At 41.1% G+C, this 21879-nt stretch overlaps 1 protein-coding gene across 3 annotated transcripts in view; it reads right to left on the bottom strand.

Annotated features, from left to right (window-relative positions):
• Positions 1-90: 90 nt before the first annotated feature.
• agtpbp1 (ATP/GTP binding carboxypeptidase 1) overlaps positions 91-21879 on the bottom strand; it is a 26307-nt gene continuing 4518 nt past the window's right edge. The window contains exons 4-27 of one of the 3 annotated variants that reach the window (XM_086110711.1): positions 18799-18866; positions 18380-18443; positions 16709-16855; positions 15711-15842; positions 15518-15611; positions 14795-14832; positions 13734-13942; positions 12962-13139; positions 12810-12848; positions 11848-11945; positions 11653-11769; positions 10762-11360; positions 9203-9286; positions 9007-9096; positions 8780-8928; positions 7956-8043; positions 7615-7759; positions 7387-7537; positions 6744-6924; positions 6547-6676; positions 6293-6424; positions 6038-6214; positions 3431-3582; positions 91-355 (exon numbers count right to left, since the gene is read on the bottom strand). In XM_086110711.1, the coding sequence (XP_085966837.1) occupies positions 136-355; positions 3431-3582; positions 6038-6214; positions 6293-6424; positions 6547-6676; positions 6744-6924; positions 7387-7537; positions 7615-7759; positions 7956-8043; positions 8780-8928; positions 9007-9096; positions 9203-9286; positions 10762-11360; positions 11653-11769; positions 11848-11945; positions 12810-12848; positions 12962-13139; positions 13734-13942; positions 14795-14832; positions 15518-15611; positions 15711-15842; positions 16709-16855; positions 18380-18443; positions 18799-18866 (3482 nt within the window). In that variant the 3' untranslated portion in view covers positions 91-135. Of the gene's footprint in view, positions 356-3430; positions 3583-6037; positions 6215-6292; positions 6425-6546; positions 6677-6743; positions 6925-7386; positions 7538-7614; positions 7760-7955; positions 8044-8779; positions 8929-9006; positions 9097-9202; positions 9287-10761; positions 11361-11652; positions 11770-11847; positions 11946-12809; positions 12849-12961; positions 13140-13733; positions 13943-14794; positions 14833-15517; positions 15612-15710; positions 15843-16708; positions 16856-18367; positions 18444-18798; positions 18867-21879 lie in introns of all 3 variants that reach the window. The other 2 variants (XM_086110712.1, XM_086110713.1) reach the window with 2 other exon arrangements.

Genomic DNA, 21879 nt, shown 5'->3' with positions numbered 1-21879 from the left:
CAGTAAAAATAAAATGGAAAATGTGAGTGTTGTTACCTTCAGTAGTTTTGGAATTGAAACTGCTTGGGGGGGGGGGGGGGGGGGGGGGGGGGGAATGAATAAATAAATAAATAAATAAATGTTTGTTTTAAACAGTCATTGGCTGCTAGTGACAGGCTCAGATTTCCAAGCGTGGCGTTTGTTCTCGGAGTCTGACAGCAGCTCCGGAACTTCGCCGGTGTCTGTGGTGGCGGAGGCGGCGGCGGCGGCCCCCAGGTCCACCTCCGTGTCCTCGTCGTTGCTCTCGGCGCTGTAATCCACCGCCTCCAGGAAGGATGGCTCATCCTCGTCCATGACGTAGGTGGTGGGGCAGCTGCTGCAGGGCGACACAAAATACACATGTAGTGTTATCAAGACTAACCCTTTCAGGGACAGCGGTTACTACAGTGGACAGTTTATCATGTTATCAGGTTATAGGTTATCTTTATTGGTACATGAAAGGGTTAAAAATCAGGAAAAATTGGTACCTTGGCTTTCCTGAGTGACCAATATTGCTACTCTGTTTATCGTATATATAATCTATTTTCCCTATTGAAATGAACTGAAATGAAAGCCACTGCGATTTTTTTGTTACATCTGCCATCGAATGAAAGAGCCTTTTTTGCGCCTGTCACTTTGTGTCATTGGCATAGATAGCAGAACAAAGATCCATTCGGTGCAGGTAATACATAATTTTCAGGATGTTCGAAACCATTTTTTTCAGACTGATAGCCTGACGAGTATTCAACTCTTGGGTACTCGACAATACCAAGTAACCGACACCACTATTGTTCAAAGTTCAAAATAAAACACGAACAACTCACTCTGCTTTAGGATCGATTTGAAATAAATGAAAAGTGCAAAATAGGAGTTTCGGTCAAAATAAATCAAAGTTAACTCCCACTTGTATCTTTGGAAAGGTTTTTCTTTTCTTTTTAGTTTAAAATGGCTTATGTTAACTAGCGTCGCAGTGTGGCCAAAGGTAGAATCCTGGTTATTGTGTCTTTTGGTGCTGTGGCAGATGCTGCATGCTTAATTAGCAAGCTAGCTCCGGAGGTGGTCCCTTCATTTTATTTATTTTTTGCCATGAGAGGCGGCAGCAAACTCACATCATAGATCACGTTAGTTGCACCAATTTTTTTCTTTATTTTGTTGTTGTTGTTGTTGTTCTTCTATTTCTTCTTCTACTTTCTTTGGGTGGTTGGCAAATACTTTTGAGGCATTACCGCCACCTTCTGAAATTGGAGTCCCAAAATCATTATTTCAAGAAGCCACTGAAGATGACGCAGAATTTTAGTTCAGGTAAGCAATTTTAAACTAAAAGGAAACATTTTCCAAAGTTAGAAGCAGAAGTTATGTATTCAACCAGAACTGCCATCAACACGATGAGGGATAAAAAGGCATCTATCTATATATTATTAAATGGCCCCAAAACTTTTAAATGCATAAAATCCAAATGTTTTTCCATTATTACAAAAAAGTATAATTTGGAATCAAAATGGCTAGTGAAGGACACCTCTTTCTTTCTTTCTTTCTTTCTCTTTCCCCGTGGGTCCAGATGCTTAAACGCCTGCTGCATCTTTTGAGGTTTTAGTGGCTTTTTAATGGTGTTGATGGTTTGAAATGCGATCCCGGGGAGACAGTGTCGTGCCGGCACAAGTGGGAGACAGACACACAAATGGTGTACTGTAAGTGTGTGCGTGTAATGGTGATGAGAGTTGCGAGTGGACAGGAAATGTCCTTTTCTTTGGGTTCCAGTAGCTCTTTGCTCCATTCTACACTACACATGCGCCTCATCATTTCCATCCACGCGCACGCGCACACACACACACACACACTGACCGTATCTTGCCTTTTACAAACTGGCAGACGCTCCCAATGGCCGCAATATCATTGCAATGACGACCTATTAAATGCTAAGTGCTAGCACGGGTGGGCGCGCGGCTCGGCCTGCCTGCCTGAGAGCATCCAATCTCCGAGGAGAGAACTTTGTGAGTCCCTTAATGATCAAAGGCATCAATGATGAATGAACACCTATCAATATGAGAGCAGAGGAGACGGAGAAGGCCAGAGGAAGATGCTCAAGGGAAGGGTGGTGCTGGGGTTTGGGGGCAGGTGGGGGGAGCATTAAGTGGTTTTGGAGAATTAAGCCATCAACTGACTTAACAGAGACAGCAAACATCCAAATGATTACGTAAACAAATAGCTTGTTGTTACAATTTGTAGTCTGTTGACGTTTGGAAGAGAGCTGCAAAACGTTACGGTACAATTTAGGTGACAGACTATGTCTGCATCACCGTTAGGTAGGAAGTTAGTTGTACTTTTGTCCACAGTGAATCCTATAAATAGACGTATTAAAACTGTCAGTCGGCATGTAGACTCCAAGTTAATTCTACAAATATTACTGCTTCATTTGACCTTGAAATTTCTGACATTATTTACATAAAATACATTTGCCCTTGTAAGATGACGTTATTTTTCAGCGAATCAAACAATTGCTCTACAATGATTACAAATTAATTGTATATATCAAATTAAATCTTTGTTCTCTCAAAATGAGGCTTTATTTCTCCCCAGAAATATTTTCGCCTACTATCACAATCACTGTTTGTGCTAAAATGCTGACCGCTCAAGTAAAATTACAACTTCTTTCTCTATTACTATTACTTTGTTTGTCCTAGAACTATCACTATATTCACATAAAATTAGATGCTTTTTTTCTTTGCACTCTATTTTATTACAAAATAACTTTTTATGTGGCCTTTTTTTTTTGCCCTGCTGATATTACAACTTTGTTCACATAAAATTACAACAGTCGTATTGACTTTATTTGTTCTAAAATTAAAAATTTTCATGTAACATTTCAAATTAAAAATTGTCCTAAAATTACGACTTTATTAATGTACTTTTCCCCATGGTATTTTTTTTCTCTGAATATTTTAGGCCTAGAATTCAGATTTTATTCACATCAAAAGGCACACTCTTTTAATATTTCAATACTTGATGTGTCTCACTGTAAATTCCCATCGATATTTACATACCTAAGTTGACTTGTATGATTCCCAATTTATTCACACACAATTACAACTTTTGTTGTTTTTTTTGGGATAAATTTGGTAAATATCCCAAATCATTTTTTGAATTAAGCTTGGGGTTTGGCGGCATGGTTGAGGACTGCGCCCTCATACCAAATACTACCTCTGAGCACTACAATGTGAGTGTGTTTATGCGGTCCTTATCAGGAAGAGTGTGCTTTTTTTTCCCCCAAAATCACTCTTAATAGTTTCCAAATCGTCAGCTAAACAGGCTTCTGCCCAATTGTATTCAGCAACTTTCACCACATCAAATGTTGCTTTATCTATCTTAAGACGCAATCAACTCACTGTTATGTCCTCTGGGTGTCATTTCTAACCTGACTACTTTAGGCTGTGTCCCGATGAGGTCGCTCTCGAGGTCCAGCAGGTGCTGATGGCTGTGAATCCCCGTCATTCTCTTGAGCCTTAGAAGGGCCACACAGAACTGAGCTCCCATCTCTTCCAGCTCCCTGGTACCAATCTGAAAACCCTGCACGGATATAGATTCATCATAAGATCAATTGCATATAAAAGATAACCTGTCACACCATTACTTGGACATACTGTATATTGACTTGAATTTGGCACTGCGGTTCAATGCTGTAACGACCAACCCGAGGAAAGGCTTGACTGTCAATACATGTTCATATACTGTCATCCCATTACAGGAAGTGCGGATTCATGTGCATCGTTATGAGGCCGTGAAGTCTCAACAGAGAAGTGCTCACACACTTACAGTACAATACACACACAGTCAACCACACATTCACAGAGCACTTTTTGTTCCTTCTCTGCAGGAAGGCCAATGCTGGGCCAGATTCGTGTGCTCCTTCACATCTCAGGGTACAACATTAATGGTGGCCCGTTGGTCCCAGGCCAGTATGCCTCTGTGTTAGGCCACTACCCATCTTCAGACATTGGCTCAACAAGGGCAGTCCAAATTTCGAAGTTACAGTCACCAAAAAGTGCCTTTTTTTTGTTGTTGTTGATTCAGACCAAAAACACTTTTATCACTGGAACAACCTGGCAGAAACAGAATGTGATGACGCAATGACAAAACGCAACCAGCGGACACTTGACTGGGTCAACGGGCATGAATCGGAGTAAGCCTCTGGCGGCAATCAGCTGACCCGATTGCCGCTAGCCTTAATCGATTCATGGAAGTGCCAGCGGGACCATAAAATAGAACGACAAGTGCAGCAATTCAAAACGACGCTTTATCACCAGATTATTATGTCCTGCAATATGTGGATAAAAATTGTGTGCTAACAAGCAGAACGAAATTAATTACATACGTATATTGAAGGACAACACGCATCAACACCACCACACAAATTTGTCTCTAACACTAGTTGGAATACAGCATACGACAGGCCTTGTTGAACAGTGAATTGGGAATTTCTCCATTGCGAGACTAATAAAGGTTTTCTTATCTTAATATTGAGTGCTATTTTTAATCATGTGTTTGTATTTGTTCCAATGTCAGCCCTTCAAAATAGGTCTTCACATGAAAACAGTGAGTGGAACTACAACGTTTGGGGGCCGCTACCTTGAAATAAAAAATATATCTATTATGTGTTGTGCATTGTTGGATTCTCGGCAGAAGTGGGGTTTTTTTTTTTTCCCTCTCCCTACCCAGCGTTTTTCCTTTCTGAATTCTGATTGTAATTTCCCCATTGTGGGACAAATAAAGGATATCTTATCTTATCTTATCTTATAAGTACATTTTGTAATTGATTTATTCGTTGAAGCATTAATATTAATTTGTGCAGTTCCAAATGCCTTGATTTTAGTAGGGTTAGCATAGAGTCATAGACATTTTTGCAATGATATGAAATAATTGTTCTGGACAGTGCTTTGTTACAGCTGAAGCTGTTGTGACAGCGCTATCTCAATAAATATGTATTGCATTGTGTATTGTAAATTATTACTAAAACATAATGTATTCCATGGTTACTACCGTATCGTGGCCATTACCACGGGGCCACCAGAACTTGGCTGGTCGGGCCACCGCCCAAAAAGACTTCATGTCGGGCCCTGCATATGGACAAACGCTATAACGCACAAGAAACAACGGGGGTACTTTTCAATGTCCAAAGCCTTTCATCACACAACAGTTCCTCTGTTGCCAAGGCAGCCTGTTGGACTGCAGCACCACCTGGTGGAAACTTCCCTCTTCGTTAGAGGTTGTGCATCAGAAAAATGTGTGGCATGTAAAATTACAATTTTACTCAAATAAAATGTTGTCTTTTTATGGGTATTTTACAATGTTATTCACATATAATTATGACTTTGATTCTTGTAGTGTTCAAAGTTTCACTATTCTTAAATTCTGGCTTTACCGATGTAAAATTGCAATTGACTTTGATAATATTACAATTTTATCTGCTCTTAAAGTTACAATATATTCTTATAGAATGATGTATTTATTACCCAAACCTTTCCCCAAAATACAATTTCATTCACATAAAATCACAAGATTTTTGAGTAATTTCTTTCTGATAATTTTACAACTTAAAATGAGCATCTTAAAATCGTGTCTTTTGTCTCCTAATCTTCTAAATTTGTCATATAATTCTGGCGCTGTTGAAAAAAACGGCTAATTATTTATTTGAACCCTTTCATGCAGCCTGTCCCCTGATAACATGATAAGCTGTCCACTGTAGTAACCGTTGTCCCTGATAGGGTTTAAAATCATGACTTTATTTGCTATTGGTTTATTGTTACGATTATATTCTCCAATAAGATAATGTACCTTCTCACAATATCACATGCTGATTTATCCAACTTTCTTCATCCAAAGGTTTACAACTTTACTTTTCAAAATCACATGAAATTCAAACTGCCTCTGGCAGCAAACCATTCAATAAACAAAACATATTAACAAAATGCAACTTGGCACGGTGTCATAGCCGTGCAGCAAAAATGAGGTCACAAGACGTTACCTTATATTTGCCCTGGTCGCAACCGCAAACGGTACTCTCCATGGTGTAGCTGCGCTGCACGCCAATCTCTCGCCACACCACCACACGCGCCGTCGATTCCTTGGAGCGCTCCACCACAAAACTACAGCTGGCCATGCTGAAGGCCGGCGCGATCTGGGAGAGGATCTTTGGTAGGGCCTGAAAACATCGGCAAAAGTGAGAAGCAGACCACTGTGTGGGTCTAAGCGTGTGTGTTAGGAGCGTCTGCGCGCTCACCCTGTATGCGAGGTCCTCTTCTATGTCATTGGACGCCGTGTTGATGTTGGACTGCCATATTGTTTCCTTCAAACTGCAGCCGTACATGAATACGTTCTTCTTTCTGGAATGGCCGTGGTAATCGCAGAAAACCTGAGCACGCACACACACACACACACACACACACACACACACACACACACACACACACACACACGTAACGTCACAACTCCCACAACCAATCCTGAAATCAATAATGTGGTATGAAGGTGTACCAGTGGTGCTCGTTGAGTGTGTGCAAGGTACTGCAACAGGCTCTTGGTGTGGTAGATGGTTGGGTGCAGCTCAGGATTGGGGTTCTGCCACTGGCGATTCAAATCTTCCCCGCTCAGTGAACAACGATGACTAAACCAAAACAAAAGCGCTTTTAAAAGCAGCCGGTCTAGTCTAAGCTCCCGTTTTGCACACTCACTTTCCATTGATGACACCATCCGGGTTGAGCATGGGTACGATCTTGAAGATGTAAGACTCTCGTAAGGTGGCCGCCAGCAGGCTCGTACCCATCAGAAACTCCAGCGTCCCTTTCATCACCCAGCTGGCATTGGTTTCCCCAGGGTGCACTCTGGCTGAAAGGAAGATCAATGGACGATTTCCTGCAGAGAGGGAAGATCATTTTTTTTCTTTCAATATGTATCAAGTTTAAACTTTTTTTTCTCACAGGAATAAAGTAGATTTTTTTTTGTTCATGTTTTTATGAGAATAAAAGTCTGAATTATATATTTCAGTAAATTCATAATATCCACCCATCTATCCATTTTCTGACCCGCTTATCCTCACAAGGGTCACGGAACAAAATCTAAATTTTTGTGAATAAAGTCCTCATTTTTGGACAAATTGTAATATTAGGAGTCAGCATTTTTGTCACAAACATTGTGATTTTAGGACAAATATCAACTTGTAACTTCATGACAATAAAGCTGTAATTTTAGGACAAATGCAGTTATAATATTATGACCATAAAGCTATAATTGTATCTGACAAAAGACGAGAGAATAAACAACTTAATATGTTGCTATGGCCCAAGGGGAGAAACAAGGTTTACTAGTTTGACTTACTAAACTGGCATATGTGATCACTGGAGTTAGACTCCGGCATGGCGGTGACGGTGAGGAGCGGGCAGCTGTTTCCCCCCAGCGTCTCGCAAAGGACATCCTCTCGCAGGTAAATCTCAGGGGCCCTCAAAGCCTCTAGCTTTGACAAGTGCATCTGAAAACATACGATGCCACAAATTGGCATTTGACTTCTGAAAAATTCTGCCAACGTCCGGCGATATGTAATAATACCTTAAGAGAGGAATACGTGTACGGGTAGTGATAGGAAAAGTAGCAGACGTCATCCTTGTGGCTGAAGGCGGTGCTGAAGCTCATTGTGTAGTAGGACTTCCCTTTCTGACCGCCAGTTGCAATTGAACTCCTGGCAAAATGGTTCCTGGGGGGGAGGGGTATTGCAAAGAAAAGCCTTAAAAACTGTTTGTATAAAGCACAAAAGTTGCAATTTTAGAATGAATACAATCATGATCACGTAATGTCAGAAAATAAAGTTATCTGATCTGAATGGAGAAGCAAATAAATATAAATATCCAGAAGAAAAAGCGATATTCTTGTTCTTTAAGAATCCGACCTACTTATAGTAACAGATGTCTGTTCCTGTTCTGACCCAGCAAGGCCTGCCACTGATGGCCTCCTGAACCGAGTACATCAGCGGCTGCATGCCTAAACACACACACACACACACACACACACACACACACACACACACACACACAATCGGGGCTTTGAGAAACGAGTGACCTGTCTTCGGAGTCTTTATGATGGAAGCGAACTCAACTCAGCCCACTTCATGATGCGTAGCAGTTTGGCAGAAAATGATTCAAAAAAGAGATGTAAAGCCGTGGACTGCCACCCCCAATTGAAGTTTACTGTCAAATTAAATTGACAGTACAACGAAGAGAATGACATCTTTTGTATTTGAAACAACCACATAGCTTTGCTTTCAAGTCTGTTTAGCTAAATGCTAAATAACAATGCTAAATGCCATAGATGGGCTAACTAAATTATAATCCTTTATTCCATGGACATTTGAACAAAAATGAAGGAGCAACAACGGTAGACAGACAATACAGCAATACTCACAAGCATATACGTATTTTTATCCACTGTGAAGAACAACTACTATCTCCACGGAACTGTACGTGTTTCTAATGAAGTGCTATTTTTCCTTTTAAAAAACACATTACATCATGTGTTGTTGTGGTTGTTGTTTTTTTGGGGGGGGGGCTAGAACGGATTCATAACATTTTCACTCATTTCAATGAGGGAACATGATTTGGTTTTCGAGTCGGAAGCGTGGTCAGGGAACAAATTAAACTAATATTTCAAGGCACCACTGTTTATATCTTGAGTAATTTCACTTTATTTCATAATAAGAAAAGTGTAGTAGCAATCTCACCATAATTGAACTGGCTGTTGGACTTTTCACAATTGATGATGTTGAAGCGGTACGTGGTTCCCACACGCATGCCGCTCACCTCAAAGTAGAACCACTGGTGGTGGTGGTTGCTGTTGATGTCCGAGTTCAGAATCAGGTCGTACTCGTACCTGTGCACAATATCTGTATCATGTGCCGAATGAACAGAACATCTTGTCATCACAATGGTAACGGATCTGCATGCTTACTTCCTGATCTGAATGGCCTTCCGGAGGTTGCCGGACTCAAACTGAGAATTGAACCTCAGTGACTCGCCATTGCTTTCAATCACGGGACAACTGCAAAATAATGAAAATAGAATAAGATTAAATAAATAAATAAAAGGCCCTATTCAAAATAATGTAGACTAAAAAAGAGGTATGAGATGAAAAACTAAAAACCTACCTGGGAATGTCGAGGTCGTAAACGACTTTATCCATGATGTCGTTTGGATGAATCAACCTCTCGATATCCTGGAATATCTTAGACCTGTATGGTTACATGAGCAAATTTAGGAGCTTTATTGCATTTTTGGAACTTGGAACTCCGCATAGTCACAGTTTGGCGTGGGCAAATTCACATATTTGCTGATTTTTTGGGGGGGGGGGGGGTGGGAGGGGGTAATCTATTGTCCATTTTTGTTGCTGCTAAACTCACTTATTCACTGATTTTGTGCTCAGCAAAATTCCTGTATAATATAGAGATATTGCTTTAATGCCATTGTGGTGCCACGTAACTATGTAGACATAAAGGGAGAAGCACCATTAAGTCAGGCCAGAGCCTTGAATAATAGAAAACAGATGCTTTGTCGCAATCTAGTGGCATCTCCCAGCAATCACAAACCTTTTTTTGAGGGGGGAGAATCAATATACAGTAGGGCTCTGTCCCTATGACCGTATATGAAATAGGTTGAACAAACCAAGTAGAATGGGTTCTTTTTGACTTTTAATTTGAAATTACTCCAATGCAAATAGTTGGGTTTCTGGAGCGCCTACCTATCAAGTGTGAAATTAAACAAGTACATCAATGTGTTTGCTGCGTATGCCATAGGCAAGAATCCTGCACACTAATTCACAAAAAGTGATTTCATGGCTTGGTGATGAAATGTTGCTTCCGGGAGTGAAAACATGATCTGTGTGGTTTTTGTGGGTGTTATCAGTTTGTACTCTCTTAAAGATTGGACAAGTAATCCACCCACAGGCTCTGTCTCTAGTCTCCATGATTTAAAAAAAATGCCTTCAAGTGTTTGCCCGCTATTTAGGGATAAGGGCCAAGCTCGGCCATGAATAACAAACATCGGCAAGTAACTGACGGCCCTGTTGAAAATGCTTGAAATTGCCAAGACAGTGGCAAAACATCAACTCACGTCAACATAGCTCCGTGGTACTAAAAAGCCACAATAGGGCATGAAATTAATACTTTTATTGCGGCCTGAGCACTAAAAGAGTGACGAGGGGAGTTTTTGGGTGAACAACTGAGTGGTTCACTGTATTCTGCAATGTAGTGTGATTAGGGGTACATTTGCATGAAACGGGGCAGTCGAACAGACGAATTTCTGCAAGACAAAAAAATATCATAACTTAATCCCTGGCACATTTTAATGAAAGCATGACATGCCAGGCAACAGTTTCAAATTGTGAACAAAATATAGCGTTTCTCCTCATTTTGATCATGAGTGAGATGGAGGCTATATCAGTCTTCACTCTCACATTCACAGCTAAGAACAATTTTGAGTCTGACATGCATGTTTTGGAATTGTGGGAGGAGTACTTGGAGAAACGCCACGCCACATAACCACAGGGAGAACATGTAAATTCCACCAAGAGCAGCCTTAAGCCGAAACCTGAACCCAAAACCTCTCAACTATCATTCCGGCGCGCGAACCATTACATCGCTGTACTTCCCTGGACTGCGTCATTTGTATTAAAATGTTCAAATGATTTTCACCAACTGCGTTTTCTCACCTCTGTACCCCGTACAACCTCTCCAGAAGGGGCTCTCTATACGTGGGAGCCACGTGTCCAAAGTAGTCCGGGTAGGCTACCTCAGTGTAGCACGGCACAGACTTTGTCCCCTTCACCATCTTCACGTAAAGGTCCAGGTCATGCAAAGGGAGAAGCTGAGCTGTGTCGGGTACCTCCAGGACAGCCCCTTCGCCGATTTCATCCTCTGCGCCCTCTGAGCCGCAGTCTGATCCACCTCCTGCTAAACAGCGAATGGCGATGCCCTCCAAAAGCAGAGGGGGCTGCGTGGCCTTCAGCGCACTAACTGGCGTTTCTTTTTGTTTGACTCTCAACGGAGCCGCATTTAAAGAGACACGTTTAGGCAGTTTCTGCTCCGCCGGTTGATTATGTGCCTCCTGGTTTTTGTTGGGGCCCTTGGCAAAATCACTGGCGTCCAGCTGCAAAGGGCGAAGAGCGGGAGTGGGAGCAGAAGAGTCACAGACATCTTCAGTGCTCCGTGCGGTGACGTGATTTGGGGACGGCACTTGAGCGGTGGGCACAACGATGGGCTGAGCAGATTGAGCCGATGAAGATGTGGTAGAGGATCCAAAGTTGAAACCCTTTGTGGAAAACATGTGGAAAATATTATTCTCATGTGAACTCTCCACAATGTTTTTTTTTCTCTTTCCTCTGTCTTCAGGCTCCTGGATGCTACTGCACGTGACTTATTACATTATAGTCTGCCTCCGTTCTTGGAGGTTCACGATTTTATTATTATTATTCGTATTCAGTAGTTAGTTAGTTAGTGTCTTGATAAGTTCAGTGCTTAAAAAGTGCAGTCGACATACTCACATATTGTTCGGAGTATGTGTAATTACAATTATATTGTTTTTCAAAATCGTTCAGCCTTACCTGGAAGTCTTGAGACAACTCCATGAAGAATTTCTCATAGACTTTTAACTCTTCGTAAGGTCGGCTCGGGATCTTCTGGGGGCTTAGCTTGTTTATATCTTTTTCAATGTCGTCATTCTGTATAAATGAAATGCACGACAGTATGTGGGCGTTTGTATACGTAGAGGCAAGAAAAGAAACCAGTTTAAGAGTTACCAGGGAGCGACAATCGTTCTCATCTTCCTCGTTCTCCGTGTCTGCCTCCGTGTCCTCGTTATCCTCGTTATCGTCACTTTCATCCACCACGTCGTCCACTGGTGGGACACACATACACACAGCGCATTACTTATTACCCTTAAAAATGGCACATATTATTCTTGTGAGGGGTCACCAGGATGTCTCCAAACACAAAATACGTGCAGCCATGATCAAATGATAATGTTTTTTGAAGAAAGTTGAACATTTCTTCAAGTACATACAAGATGAATAATCGTGTATTCAACTTCAGTGAAAGTTAATAGACGACGGTTGGTGTTCGTGGTTTAAATCTATCGTTTGATATTTTTATTTTGATCTTATATTACGAATTAACAGTGGTTGAGTACGTCACAGTGAAATGTATATTAACCCGCCTGTTAAACTGCTAGTCAATTTGACCCCCATTTTAAAGTTTTAAAAGCAAAGAAAATATTTTCTTAAAATTAGAATGACACTTTTTGCTGGCCTTATTTTTGTCATTTTGCTCTTTCATTAAGCAGATCATATGTGTACACACACACACACACACACACACAGATTTGTTTTAATTATTTATTAAACACGCCTTGGGTTATTTGAGAACAAATTTGTTGTGGAAAAAAAAATCTAAACAGCAGGGTTGAAACATTGCATGTTTCGTTAATAAAAGTTTGATGATGGAGAAAGTTTGAGCCTGAAACAGATTTGTTCAACCTAAATTATTTCCAATGGGAAAAACTGAATAGTTCAACTTAATCTCTGTAGCAACAGCATTGTATACAAGGAGTCCTGGGGGGTAGACGAGCTATATTGTTGCACAATGATCTTTGAGAGCATGAAACGAGCATTATATGATGCATGTATACCACGAGTTTAGTAATGATTCATGCAGGGATGATGAATGGTAAATGTTATTCTCTGCTTGTCTTGAATAGTCTTACCCTTCTTTAAGGGCTTGCTGAGCTGCGTATGTGTTCTTCCTGTAAGTGTAGCAGTGTGTGAGAAACATTGAGTGTGCATATGTGTCCATGAATTGTACGGAGACCCCCCCCCCCCCAACCCTCCGTCATGTTTTTGGTGCATGTTTTCTTACCTCCGGGAGGTTGGCTGTATAGCTGTGCGACAGGCCCTGAAGCCAGCACGTGTTCCAGCTGATAATGGAAAGCCGACTTGATGGTCGGCAAAGGCAGGCGGTTTTTGGGGAAGCACTTCCTCATGATGAGACTTGAGCCATTGACAAGAGGATCCAAGGTGCGCACCGAGAGGCACTCCTGGAAAAAATACCACAGTGGAAATAGCACTACTCATAAGAGGACATTTCAGTATGAACGTAAAATGCACGATGAAGGCCAAATACCGGTAATTACATTCCACCAATAGATAGAAGCAAACACCAAGGATGTTTGCTTCTCTACCTTCCGGTTTCTTTGGATCGCTATTGAAACCTGCTGATGACGCTTCCCTCTCACATCATCCTTTTTGAGGGCCCATAATGGTGGTTTACTGATGATCAGTTATTAGGAATCCTTTTGATCTCAAAATGTCGAAATGTGAACAGTATAGGGTGCATTTGAAAATCCGCCCCAAGCCTACACTGGTTCATTCAGAGTGCACGGAAGACGGAATGCCAGTGTGCACTCTAGAAAATTAGTCCATTCATGGATTGAACACCTGCTGTGAATTTTAAATTCAAGCACCTTGTTCGAGAAGACGTGCTCAAAAAATTAAAAATGCTCAAATTATGCTCACTAGTAAAAGTTACAGTGCAATTTAGGGCCATACTAATATTTTACCCGTCAGCCAAACAACCCAAACTTTTTTGGAGGACTGTAGTGTGTTGGCATTCACTCAATACTCTCACTCACGGTGGAAGAGTTGTACAGAATGCGCATGCCATCTGCTTTCGTAAACGCCCGCCTGCCCAACTTGATGTTGGTGACATTGCGCAGACAGCCCAGGAGTCCCTTGCGGATCACCGTATGACGATGCCACGTGTCGTTGCGATGCCAGTCCAGGTAGAGGGCGAGCAGGGTGGGAACGTAGTCACCCTCGACTGTTCGCCGAGCATTTGTTTCTGGATGGAGGATGAGAAGATACAATGAATTACAGGCACATGAAAAAGCATTTGCTCCTTTCCTGATTTCAGATTTTTCTTTTTGCCTCTTTATTTATCATATACATATATCACATGATATATTGTCGCTCAGAGGGACAACCAAGTGAATACAAAATGCAGGTGCTTAATTGATGGTTTTATAAAGATGAAAAAAATCCAACCAATCTGTCCTTTTGGGAAAAACTAATTGTTAAATAATGGGTCACTATGGTTAACTGCAATTTTTGGAAAGCTGAATTCAATTTCCAAACTCAGGCCTGATTAGTACCAGATAAGATGATTCAAGAAATTACTTCTACTACCTTGTAGACAAATTGAAGTAGAGAATAAGATCTTAATGCCACAATACTCCCCCCCCCCCCAAATTATTTTTTTATATAAATAAAAGTGAAAAAATAAAACTAAAACACAACAAAAAACAGTGATGATTTCATATTAGTTGTGTAAATATTGTGTAATTTCCTGTTATTGCATATTTGATAAAATACCCTTGTTTGCATAAAAATTAAAAAAAATCAGTATCAATATTTTAGTCTCAGTTCCATTCCCATCTGTCTGCTGATTGATTCTTTTAAGTGACCATTTTATTTTTGTTTCATTTGTTTTAGTGCTGTTGCTTCCCTGTATGTGTTCAAACCCTTGCATCCAGGCTTGCATTATTACTTGCAGCATCAATTTTGAAGCAGTTGTGATCATCCATCCTAATTATCAATCAAGGAAATTGTTTTGAGCCCACCCGCAGTTCAGAACAGCTTGACATCAGACTGTCACGTGGGCACAACCAGTGCACCCGGTAAAATCAATACTCACTGGATTTGAGCAGAGCAACAAGTGCATCCACAGCGACCCTGCAGAGTCAAACGCAGGGAACATCATTACAAATGCAGCTAAGGAGACACGAGACATTTTTTTTTTCACAAATTAGGCTGTTCTATCAAATGAAGAGTACAGTTTTTGTTACCATGACCACCATGGGATGAGCTGCAGTATTGGGAGAGGCAAGGACTACTCAGTGCTGCGCACTCAATGACTTTTTGTGGAGTTTTTGGAGACTTCGAGATAGTCCAAGGCTCCTTCCAGGACAAGAAATGTTATATCCTCTGTGTCCAGACTGCAACTGAATAGGTAACAACCGACCTTGGCTCACTTGTTTCATGAAGCTAAGCCATGATTGGTTATTAAATGAGCTCTGACCAACTATGATGTCATCGTCAGTCGACAGCAAGTGGAAAAATAGCCACTTTCTGAGATGGGTAAAAACGGGTGGATTTTACTTCTTAACTCATACTCCACAAACTCAACATTAATCAGAATACTGTGTTTAGATTAGCGGATCTGCATGAAACATTTTAGTCAATTAAACATAGGTTGAACATGATTTGCAAATCATTTGTTTTCTGTTTTTATTTATTTTTAACACAACGTTCCGACTTAATTGGAATTGGGTTTCTTGAATAGCTCATTTACAAACATGCATTTAAAAAAGAACCTTTTGGTCGTGTAGATTCATTTAGTTGTCGTCCAAATACGTACTTAATCAGGCTTGCGTTCTTCTTGCTGTACGGTGCCACAATCTTGAACATCATGTCGATGGCTCCGCTTTTGCCCAGGGCTATGGCGTTCACAACTTCACAGAGCACAAGTAAAAACAAACATCAAACAAAATGTCGTTGTTTTTTTTTCTTGGAGAATGAATGACAATTGAGCAAAGTTCCAATTGACTTACTGTTGGCCGAGTACACCCTAAGAACCTGCAAACAGGGCAGGACCAGCTTGACATTGTGGAGGTTCTTCTTGATCAGGGTTATTGTGACGTGCAGAGCACCAGTCAGACGCGCCTTTACGCCCAACTTCCTGTCTATACAACACACACACACACACACACACACACACAACACACACACAGGCTTAAAGCTCAGCAATGCAATGCGCTAGTCCTACCTTTTGTACAATGTACTGATCCTTCGCAATATCGTGGTTCACATGTCACTTGTCTGTCATAGATATCCATCCCTATAGAGCATAGGTGTCAAACACAGGTCCTGGAGGGCCACTGTCCTGCATGTTTTCCAAGTTTCCCTGTTGCAACACCCTCATCCATCCATTTTCCGAACCGCTTGATCCTCACTAGGGTCGTGGGGGGTGCTGGAGCCTATCTGTTGCAACACACTTGATTCAAATGAGCAGGTTCAATGTCAGGCTTCCACAGAGCTTGCTGATGAGCTGATCATTTGAATCAGGTCTGTTGCAACAGGGAGACTTGGAAAACATGCAGGACAGCGGCCCTCCAGGACCTGAGTTTGACACCTATGCTATAGAGTAAAAACCTGCAGTTTATAGAAATCGTTTTTTTCCCGCAGGATTTTACAGGACAGTACGCTTGCTTACTGTAATGCCCCTGCATGTTCGAAAGGAGTGCTATCTTCATCAATGCACTTTTCAGCAGTTCAATGAAGTCCAGAAGAACAGTTAAATACATACAATGAGCACACTGTAGCAGGAGATTCTGTCGGCCACAGCTCACGGCCAGCCACTCACCCGGAAATGTCACCACCCATCCCGACAAGCCCGACCTCTTAAAGGCACTGACACTACAGTAGATATATAAGTGTGTTTTACTAAGTTTAAAGTATGTGGGAAGTGTACAACTATCTCACAGATTTTAGCCTTTTGCAGGTGGATGTGGAACATATTCCCCCGTATGGTCTTTGCAAAACATCCTACCTTTCGGGCCCACCTTGGCCAGTAGGGAGTGAAGATGCAACATGAGCTCCTCGTTGGGGTGAAACTCTTTGTTGGCATTGATTAGAATGCGGAGTAAGACGGCTGTTCCTCCTTTTGATACAAAGGCCCCCACCCTGCGTCCTTTGCCTAAAATAACAAAGAGATTACCGCAAGTAAAACATTTTGAATGTAATGATTATAACTAGTAACGGTAAAATGTAGTCCATAAAAAAAGTGGCAAGGGAGATGGAGAAACCCGGTGTAAAATGGTGCTGTATTACTAGTGGCAGAAAACTTAAAAACTAAAATGATTAGAAATAGTGATCCCACCAGGCATCCTCAGATTTTTTTATGGGATGTAATAGAATATTTAATCCCTTCAAACAGATTTCATTTCCACACTACATAGTAAAAGTAGAGTAATCCCCCATGTATCTGCAGTTCACTATTCACCTATTCAGTTTTTTTTTTCCCTGTGGAACCAATCACTGGCTCGTCAATGAAAAATTTACCGTTTTGTACTTTTCGTGCTCTTTCTAATCTATGCCACACGATCAGGCGTGTCAAACTCATTTCACATTGTGGGCCACATACGGACTCGGCAGATGTCATGTGGGCCGGACCATTAACATTATAGCATACTCTACTATAAATAACCAAAATATCATGTATTTCCTTTGTTTTGGTATAAAGAAGCATTGGCGCATTGATACCGTCTGCTGTGTTGGGTCTGTCTCAGGGGCAGATTGAGACTGTTTTGTTCTCTGATCAAAACAATGTTGTCTTCTACTCTGATCAAAACGGTCTGCCCCTAGCGGATAATCCATGAATTGCATTTTATTAAAAATATTCATTCTGTGTCTTTAATGCATTTTTTTTTCACTTTTAAATTATCATGCGGGCCAGATTGAACCTCCTTGGGGGCCGGTTTCCGGCCCGCGGGCCGTATGTTTGACACCTCTGCACACGATAGTATCAAAGGAAAATATGGGAGTTCAGGAATGGTGCTGAGGAAGTATGTAGAAGTGAAACACCTCAACTGAGAGTCAAGCTGTTGTTGTTATGTTAGGCAGGAACTAAGTTTAGCCTGGACTGTCAGTAGAAGTTAAGGACAGTCTTCGCTGCATGTGCACATACATGCACACGTTTGGTGCATTTTTTTTTCTCGACCAAATCATCCATTTCTTTTTTAGGTGTAAAGTTGTAAAACAAGTTCGAAATGATATTTAATTACTTTGGTTTTATCGAGTGTAGTAAACTACTACACGCAGTTCTAATCATTTTTAGTGGGGTCATCACTCGTGTTTTTCCTGCTACATCCAGCAGGGCTTTGTCACCATCACTGTCCTCCAAGTCTGTTTTTATTGGATAACTGATACTCGGAGGGGATTACTGCATGTTATGCTGTTTTTAAGGAGAGCAGGAAAGTAGTGGTTAGTACAGGTACTGCAGCTTCCTCCCATATTCCAACGAAATAAATGCTACGTTCATCGTCGACTTTAAATTGTATTTATTTGTAAATGCGGAAGTGAACGCTTGTCTATCTGTGCCCAACAACCATTTCAGGGCGTACCCCGCCTCAAAGCCAAAATCAGATGGGATAGGCTCAAACTCACTGTAATAAACTCCACAGAAAAGATGGAGAAAATATCGACATACATCTTTTCTCACCCAAGGTCAGTAGTTCGCTGAGAATGCATAGGATGTTCAGAATCGTCTGGATGTCCCGGGTGGTCTGTTAAGAGTCAGATTGTCATGAATTAGCTTTTGCAAATGATCAAAAAAAAAAAAAAGGAAAAAAAACTTGACATTCATGACAGTATGTGTATTGTTTATTTAGAGGTTTTTATTCTTGTTTGATATGCAAAACCCATTAGACAATTCATTAAGTACATCTGCAGGTAATGACATCTAAAGATACGTAGGGAGGTTGGTGGCTAAGTAGGTTTGGTTGGTTGGTAGGAAGTTACATGAGTACGTTGGTAGATGGGCGAGGTGGATAGTAGGGTTAGGAGGAGCCGGTATGTACAGTAGGTAGTTAGGTAGGTAGACTGGCAAGCAGTCATGTGCGTGAAGTGGTGCCAACTGACCTCCAGTGAAGTCAGGATGACCTCCATGCCGCTGGTGCCTTTGGACATCACCTCCTTCGATGTCTTCTCTGCGAGACAAACAGGAGACAGCCGTTCATCCGTCTACTGGAACTTTCTTTGCAGTCACCACAACATGTCACTAGGTCAGGCTGGTTCGATGCATATCATTTGGACAAAATTTGTGTGGCATTTTGTATTTTGTGGTATTTATTTCTTTTTTATGCTGTCACTTGTCTTTCACTTCACTTTTATGTGAGTAACTTGAAACATTTGTGAGTGCCACACATTTTGTAGAAATCATCTGAACCGTTCGATGTAACTTTACCTGAAGAGTCAGGGTGGTCGCCGCAGTACCTCCTGGTGTAGCGGCGTTCCATTTATAGGTTCTCAAACACTTATTTTTTGCTAATTGTATTTCCAAAGCAGCATGTCCTGACTGCACATAGAACACCGTCTGTCTGCACAAAATATGCCATGTGTTGTCTTAAAAAAATAACAACATACTGTAACTTCACATATTTTTCCCAATCAGCATGGGGAACCATGAGGCGGGGCAACAAAATGAGAAACAACTTGAGTAATGTGCCTCTCAAGACACATTAGACAGTCCACTAAAAAAAATCCCGCTGTCATCCTTGTTCTTGACCTGCAAGTCTCGCACACTTTAAACGCGAAACCTGAGGACACCAAATTGCAGCCCAGGGTTTACAGTTACCGCCAAACAGATCGGTACTAGCGTCACACACCCTATAGGGGGGGTGGTGTTGCTAAGTGTGTGTGTGTGTGTGTTGCAGATGAGAGGAACAGCTGACAGACAGGGAGGAAGGGGGAGCATGAGCGGGCGTGAGAGACATACGACATTCTTGCTGCACCCATTCGTCATAGTAGGGAGGTATAACCACGTTCAAATTCCAGAAAAGTGAGAGGTACTATATGGTGGCCTCCATGGCTCAAAATACCATTTTTGAACACAGACAAGAACTGAGAAGCATCTCTGACCACTAGAGGGGGACATGGGACCCATCCCAGCAAAGTCCCGGACTATAGTTTTTAAAAATCCTGTCCCGTCCCACTCCCTAGTGAAAATAACTCCCACTCCCGTCCTGCTCCCGTTCAGAAAGACTCCCACTGGAGGGCTGCTTCCACTTCGCAGGTCATCTGCATTAAAAATGGCTGTGTATCTGTCCGAGGTTATTTTGTTTTCGTACTGGTCAATCCCATTCTTGTATGCTCCCGTGAAATGTTTATCCCGTCCATCCCAATCTCACGATGAAAGGTAAAGTTGACTCCCATTTCATTTTTATCTTTTTTTAATTCAGTTATTGGCACAGAAAAGACTGATGTAATAACTTATCAAAATTAAATAAAAACAAACAAATTAATAAAGATTAATCAATACATTAACAAGATGTAAGAAAATAAACAATACGCTAATCATAAATGCAGTGATTTAATCATTTAAGAGAGTCCTTGGCCCTTACTCTATACATTTTAGTTATTTGTATTATTATCACTAATACCAATGAGTTCTTTTACTTAATCCTCAACCTTAAAGTTTGTACACATTTTCAGAAAGATGCATCGGGTGTTTTCCGAAAAAAATGTTACTTGATATTGTGTGTGACATGCGTGACATCACGTGTGATTTCACTTCAGTAACTGCAGGATTTTCACCCAAGTGGGGCTCATGTTTTGTGCTGTGTAGTACATGCCACGAGAGGTCAGTATATTAGCAGCGGTAGGACAGTAGGTAGTATGTTGACAGATTTAAGGCTTGAGTCAACAATTTGTGAAACTATTTCAGTATTTATCCAACCTTTAAAATGAAACACACTATATAAGGCTACTCGTCGTGTAGTTTTAAGGCTGTGTTAAACAATTAGGCTGGTGTCCATTATACTTGATGTTTTGGCTCCAACAGAGAACCACATCCACACCTTCATTCACGCTTGCAAAACCAGTTTCACTTTGGTTTGTTCTTCTTGTCAGTTGTTATGTTACGTCCTCGTAAGATTAGTCTATTTTTCTTTGAATCTAGTCTTTTGGACCTTTGGGGTGATTCCAAAGTGCCTTGTGTTCCTTTTTAAGTTTTTTGAAATCAAATACTTTTTTGAGAGAGCACCTGCCTTGCCTCACTACTTCCCTGCACTTGGATCCTCGACAACGCGTGTTCTTGACACAAGCTTTCCAGTGTCCCTTTAGAAGAGGCTACTCCACCTCGAGGCAGTCTTTCGATCTTCTGTGCACGTGGGCTTGGCGATTATGGAAAAAAAATTCGAATCACTATTTTGAGTGATATTGAAATCACGATTAATTTAAAAAAGAATTTTTCATTGATTTCAACTCCTAACTATTCCAAACTACGATTATACCCCCGTGCCTATATTCCCCCTGCATATTGAACACGTTATTCTTGAAAATTGTATTCTATTCATCAAGTCCAAAATTACTATCATGTGGAAATCCAGACTTGCATTTTCATTCTGCTGCAGCCACACCTTTGCTGCATTGCATCTTGCTTCTCTTTATCATATTTAGTTTTTTTTATTTTGTTGTTATATTTTTATTTTCACACGTCTTGGCACTTAGTGTGAGAACCTGGGCCCTTGGATATCCTACTGCATGGCATATCATGTGGAAATGGCTTCATGTGTTGCCTCGGCAAATTCGTTATTTGAAGGAATGTCACGAAGTCGATGCTAATTTCTCATTAGCATGTCAATGGGACTTTACACTCCCTTGAGCATCAGCTCTAGCAATGTGTTATTAACTAAATGTCTTGTATTTAAATAGACAATGTGTGTAACTATTTTTGTTGTGTGTTTAGTTTTACAGTAAACTCCAACTGGAGTGTCATTAAACAGCTTAAAGCACACTCAGGGAGGACAGAACCACAAAAAATTCAGATGCTTGGTGCATAAGCGAAATGGTTCTTCCGCTATGTCGGAATCTTGCAAATGCGATGTTTGGCATATTAATCATTGTTCTTGAGCCAATAATGAAATTACAATTTAGATGAATTGTAAAACAATTTTTGATACAGTATTCACTACATTATTCCTCCTCACCCATAGGTTTCGA

The sequence above is a fragment of the Hippocampus guttulatus genome, chromosome 5 (genome assembly GCF_054856545.1).
Source record: "Hippocampus guttulatus isolate MCC_2025c chromosome 5, RoL_Hgut_1.0, whole genome shotgun sequence".
Classification (NCBI taxonomy): domain Eukaryota; kingdom Metazoa; phylum Chordata; class Actinopteri; order Syngnathiformes; family Syngnathidae; genus Hippocampus; species Hippocampus guttulatus.
The sequence above is the reverse complement of the archived record's forward strand: the minus strand, read 5'-3'. Positions and strand labels throughout refer to the sequence as shown.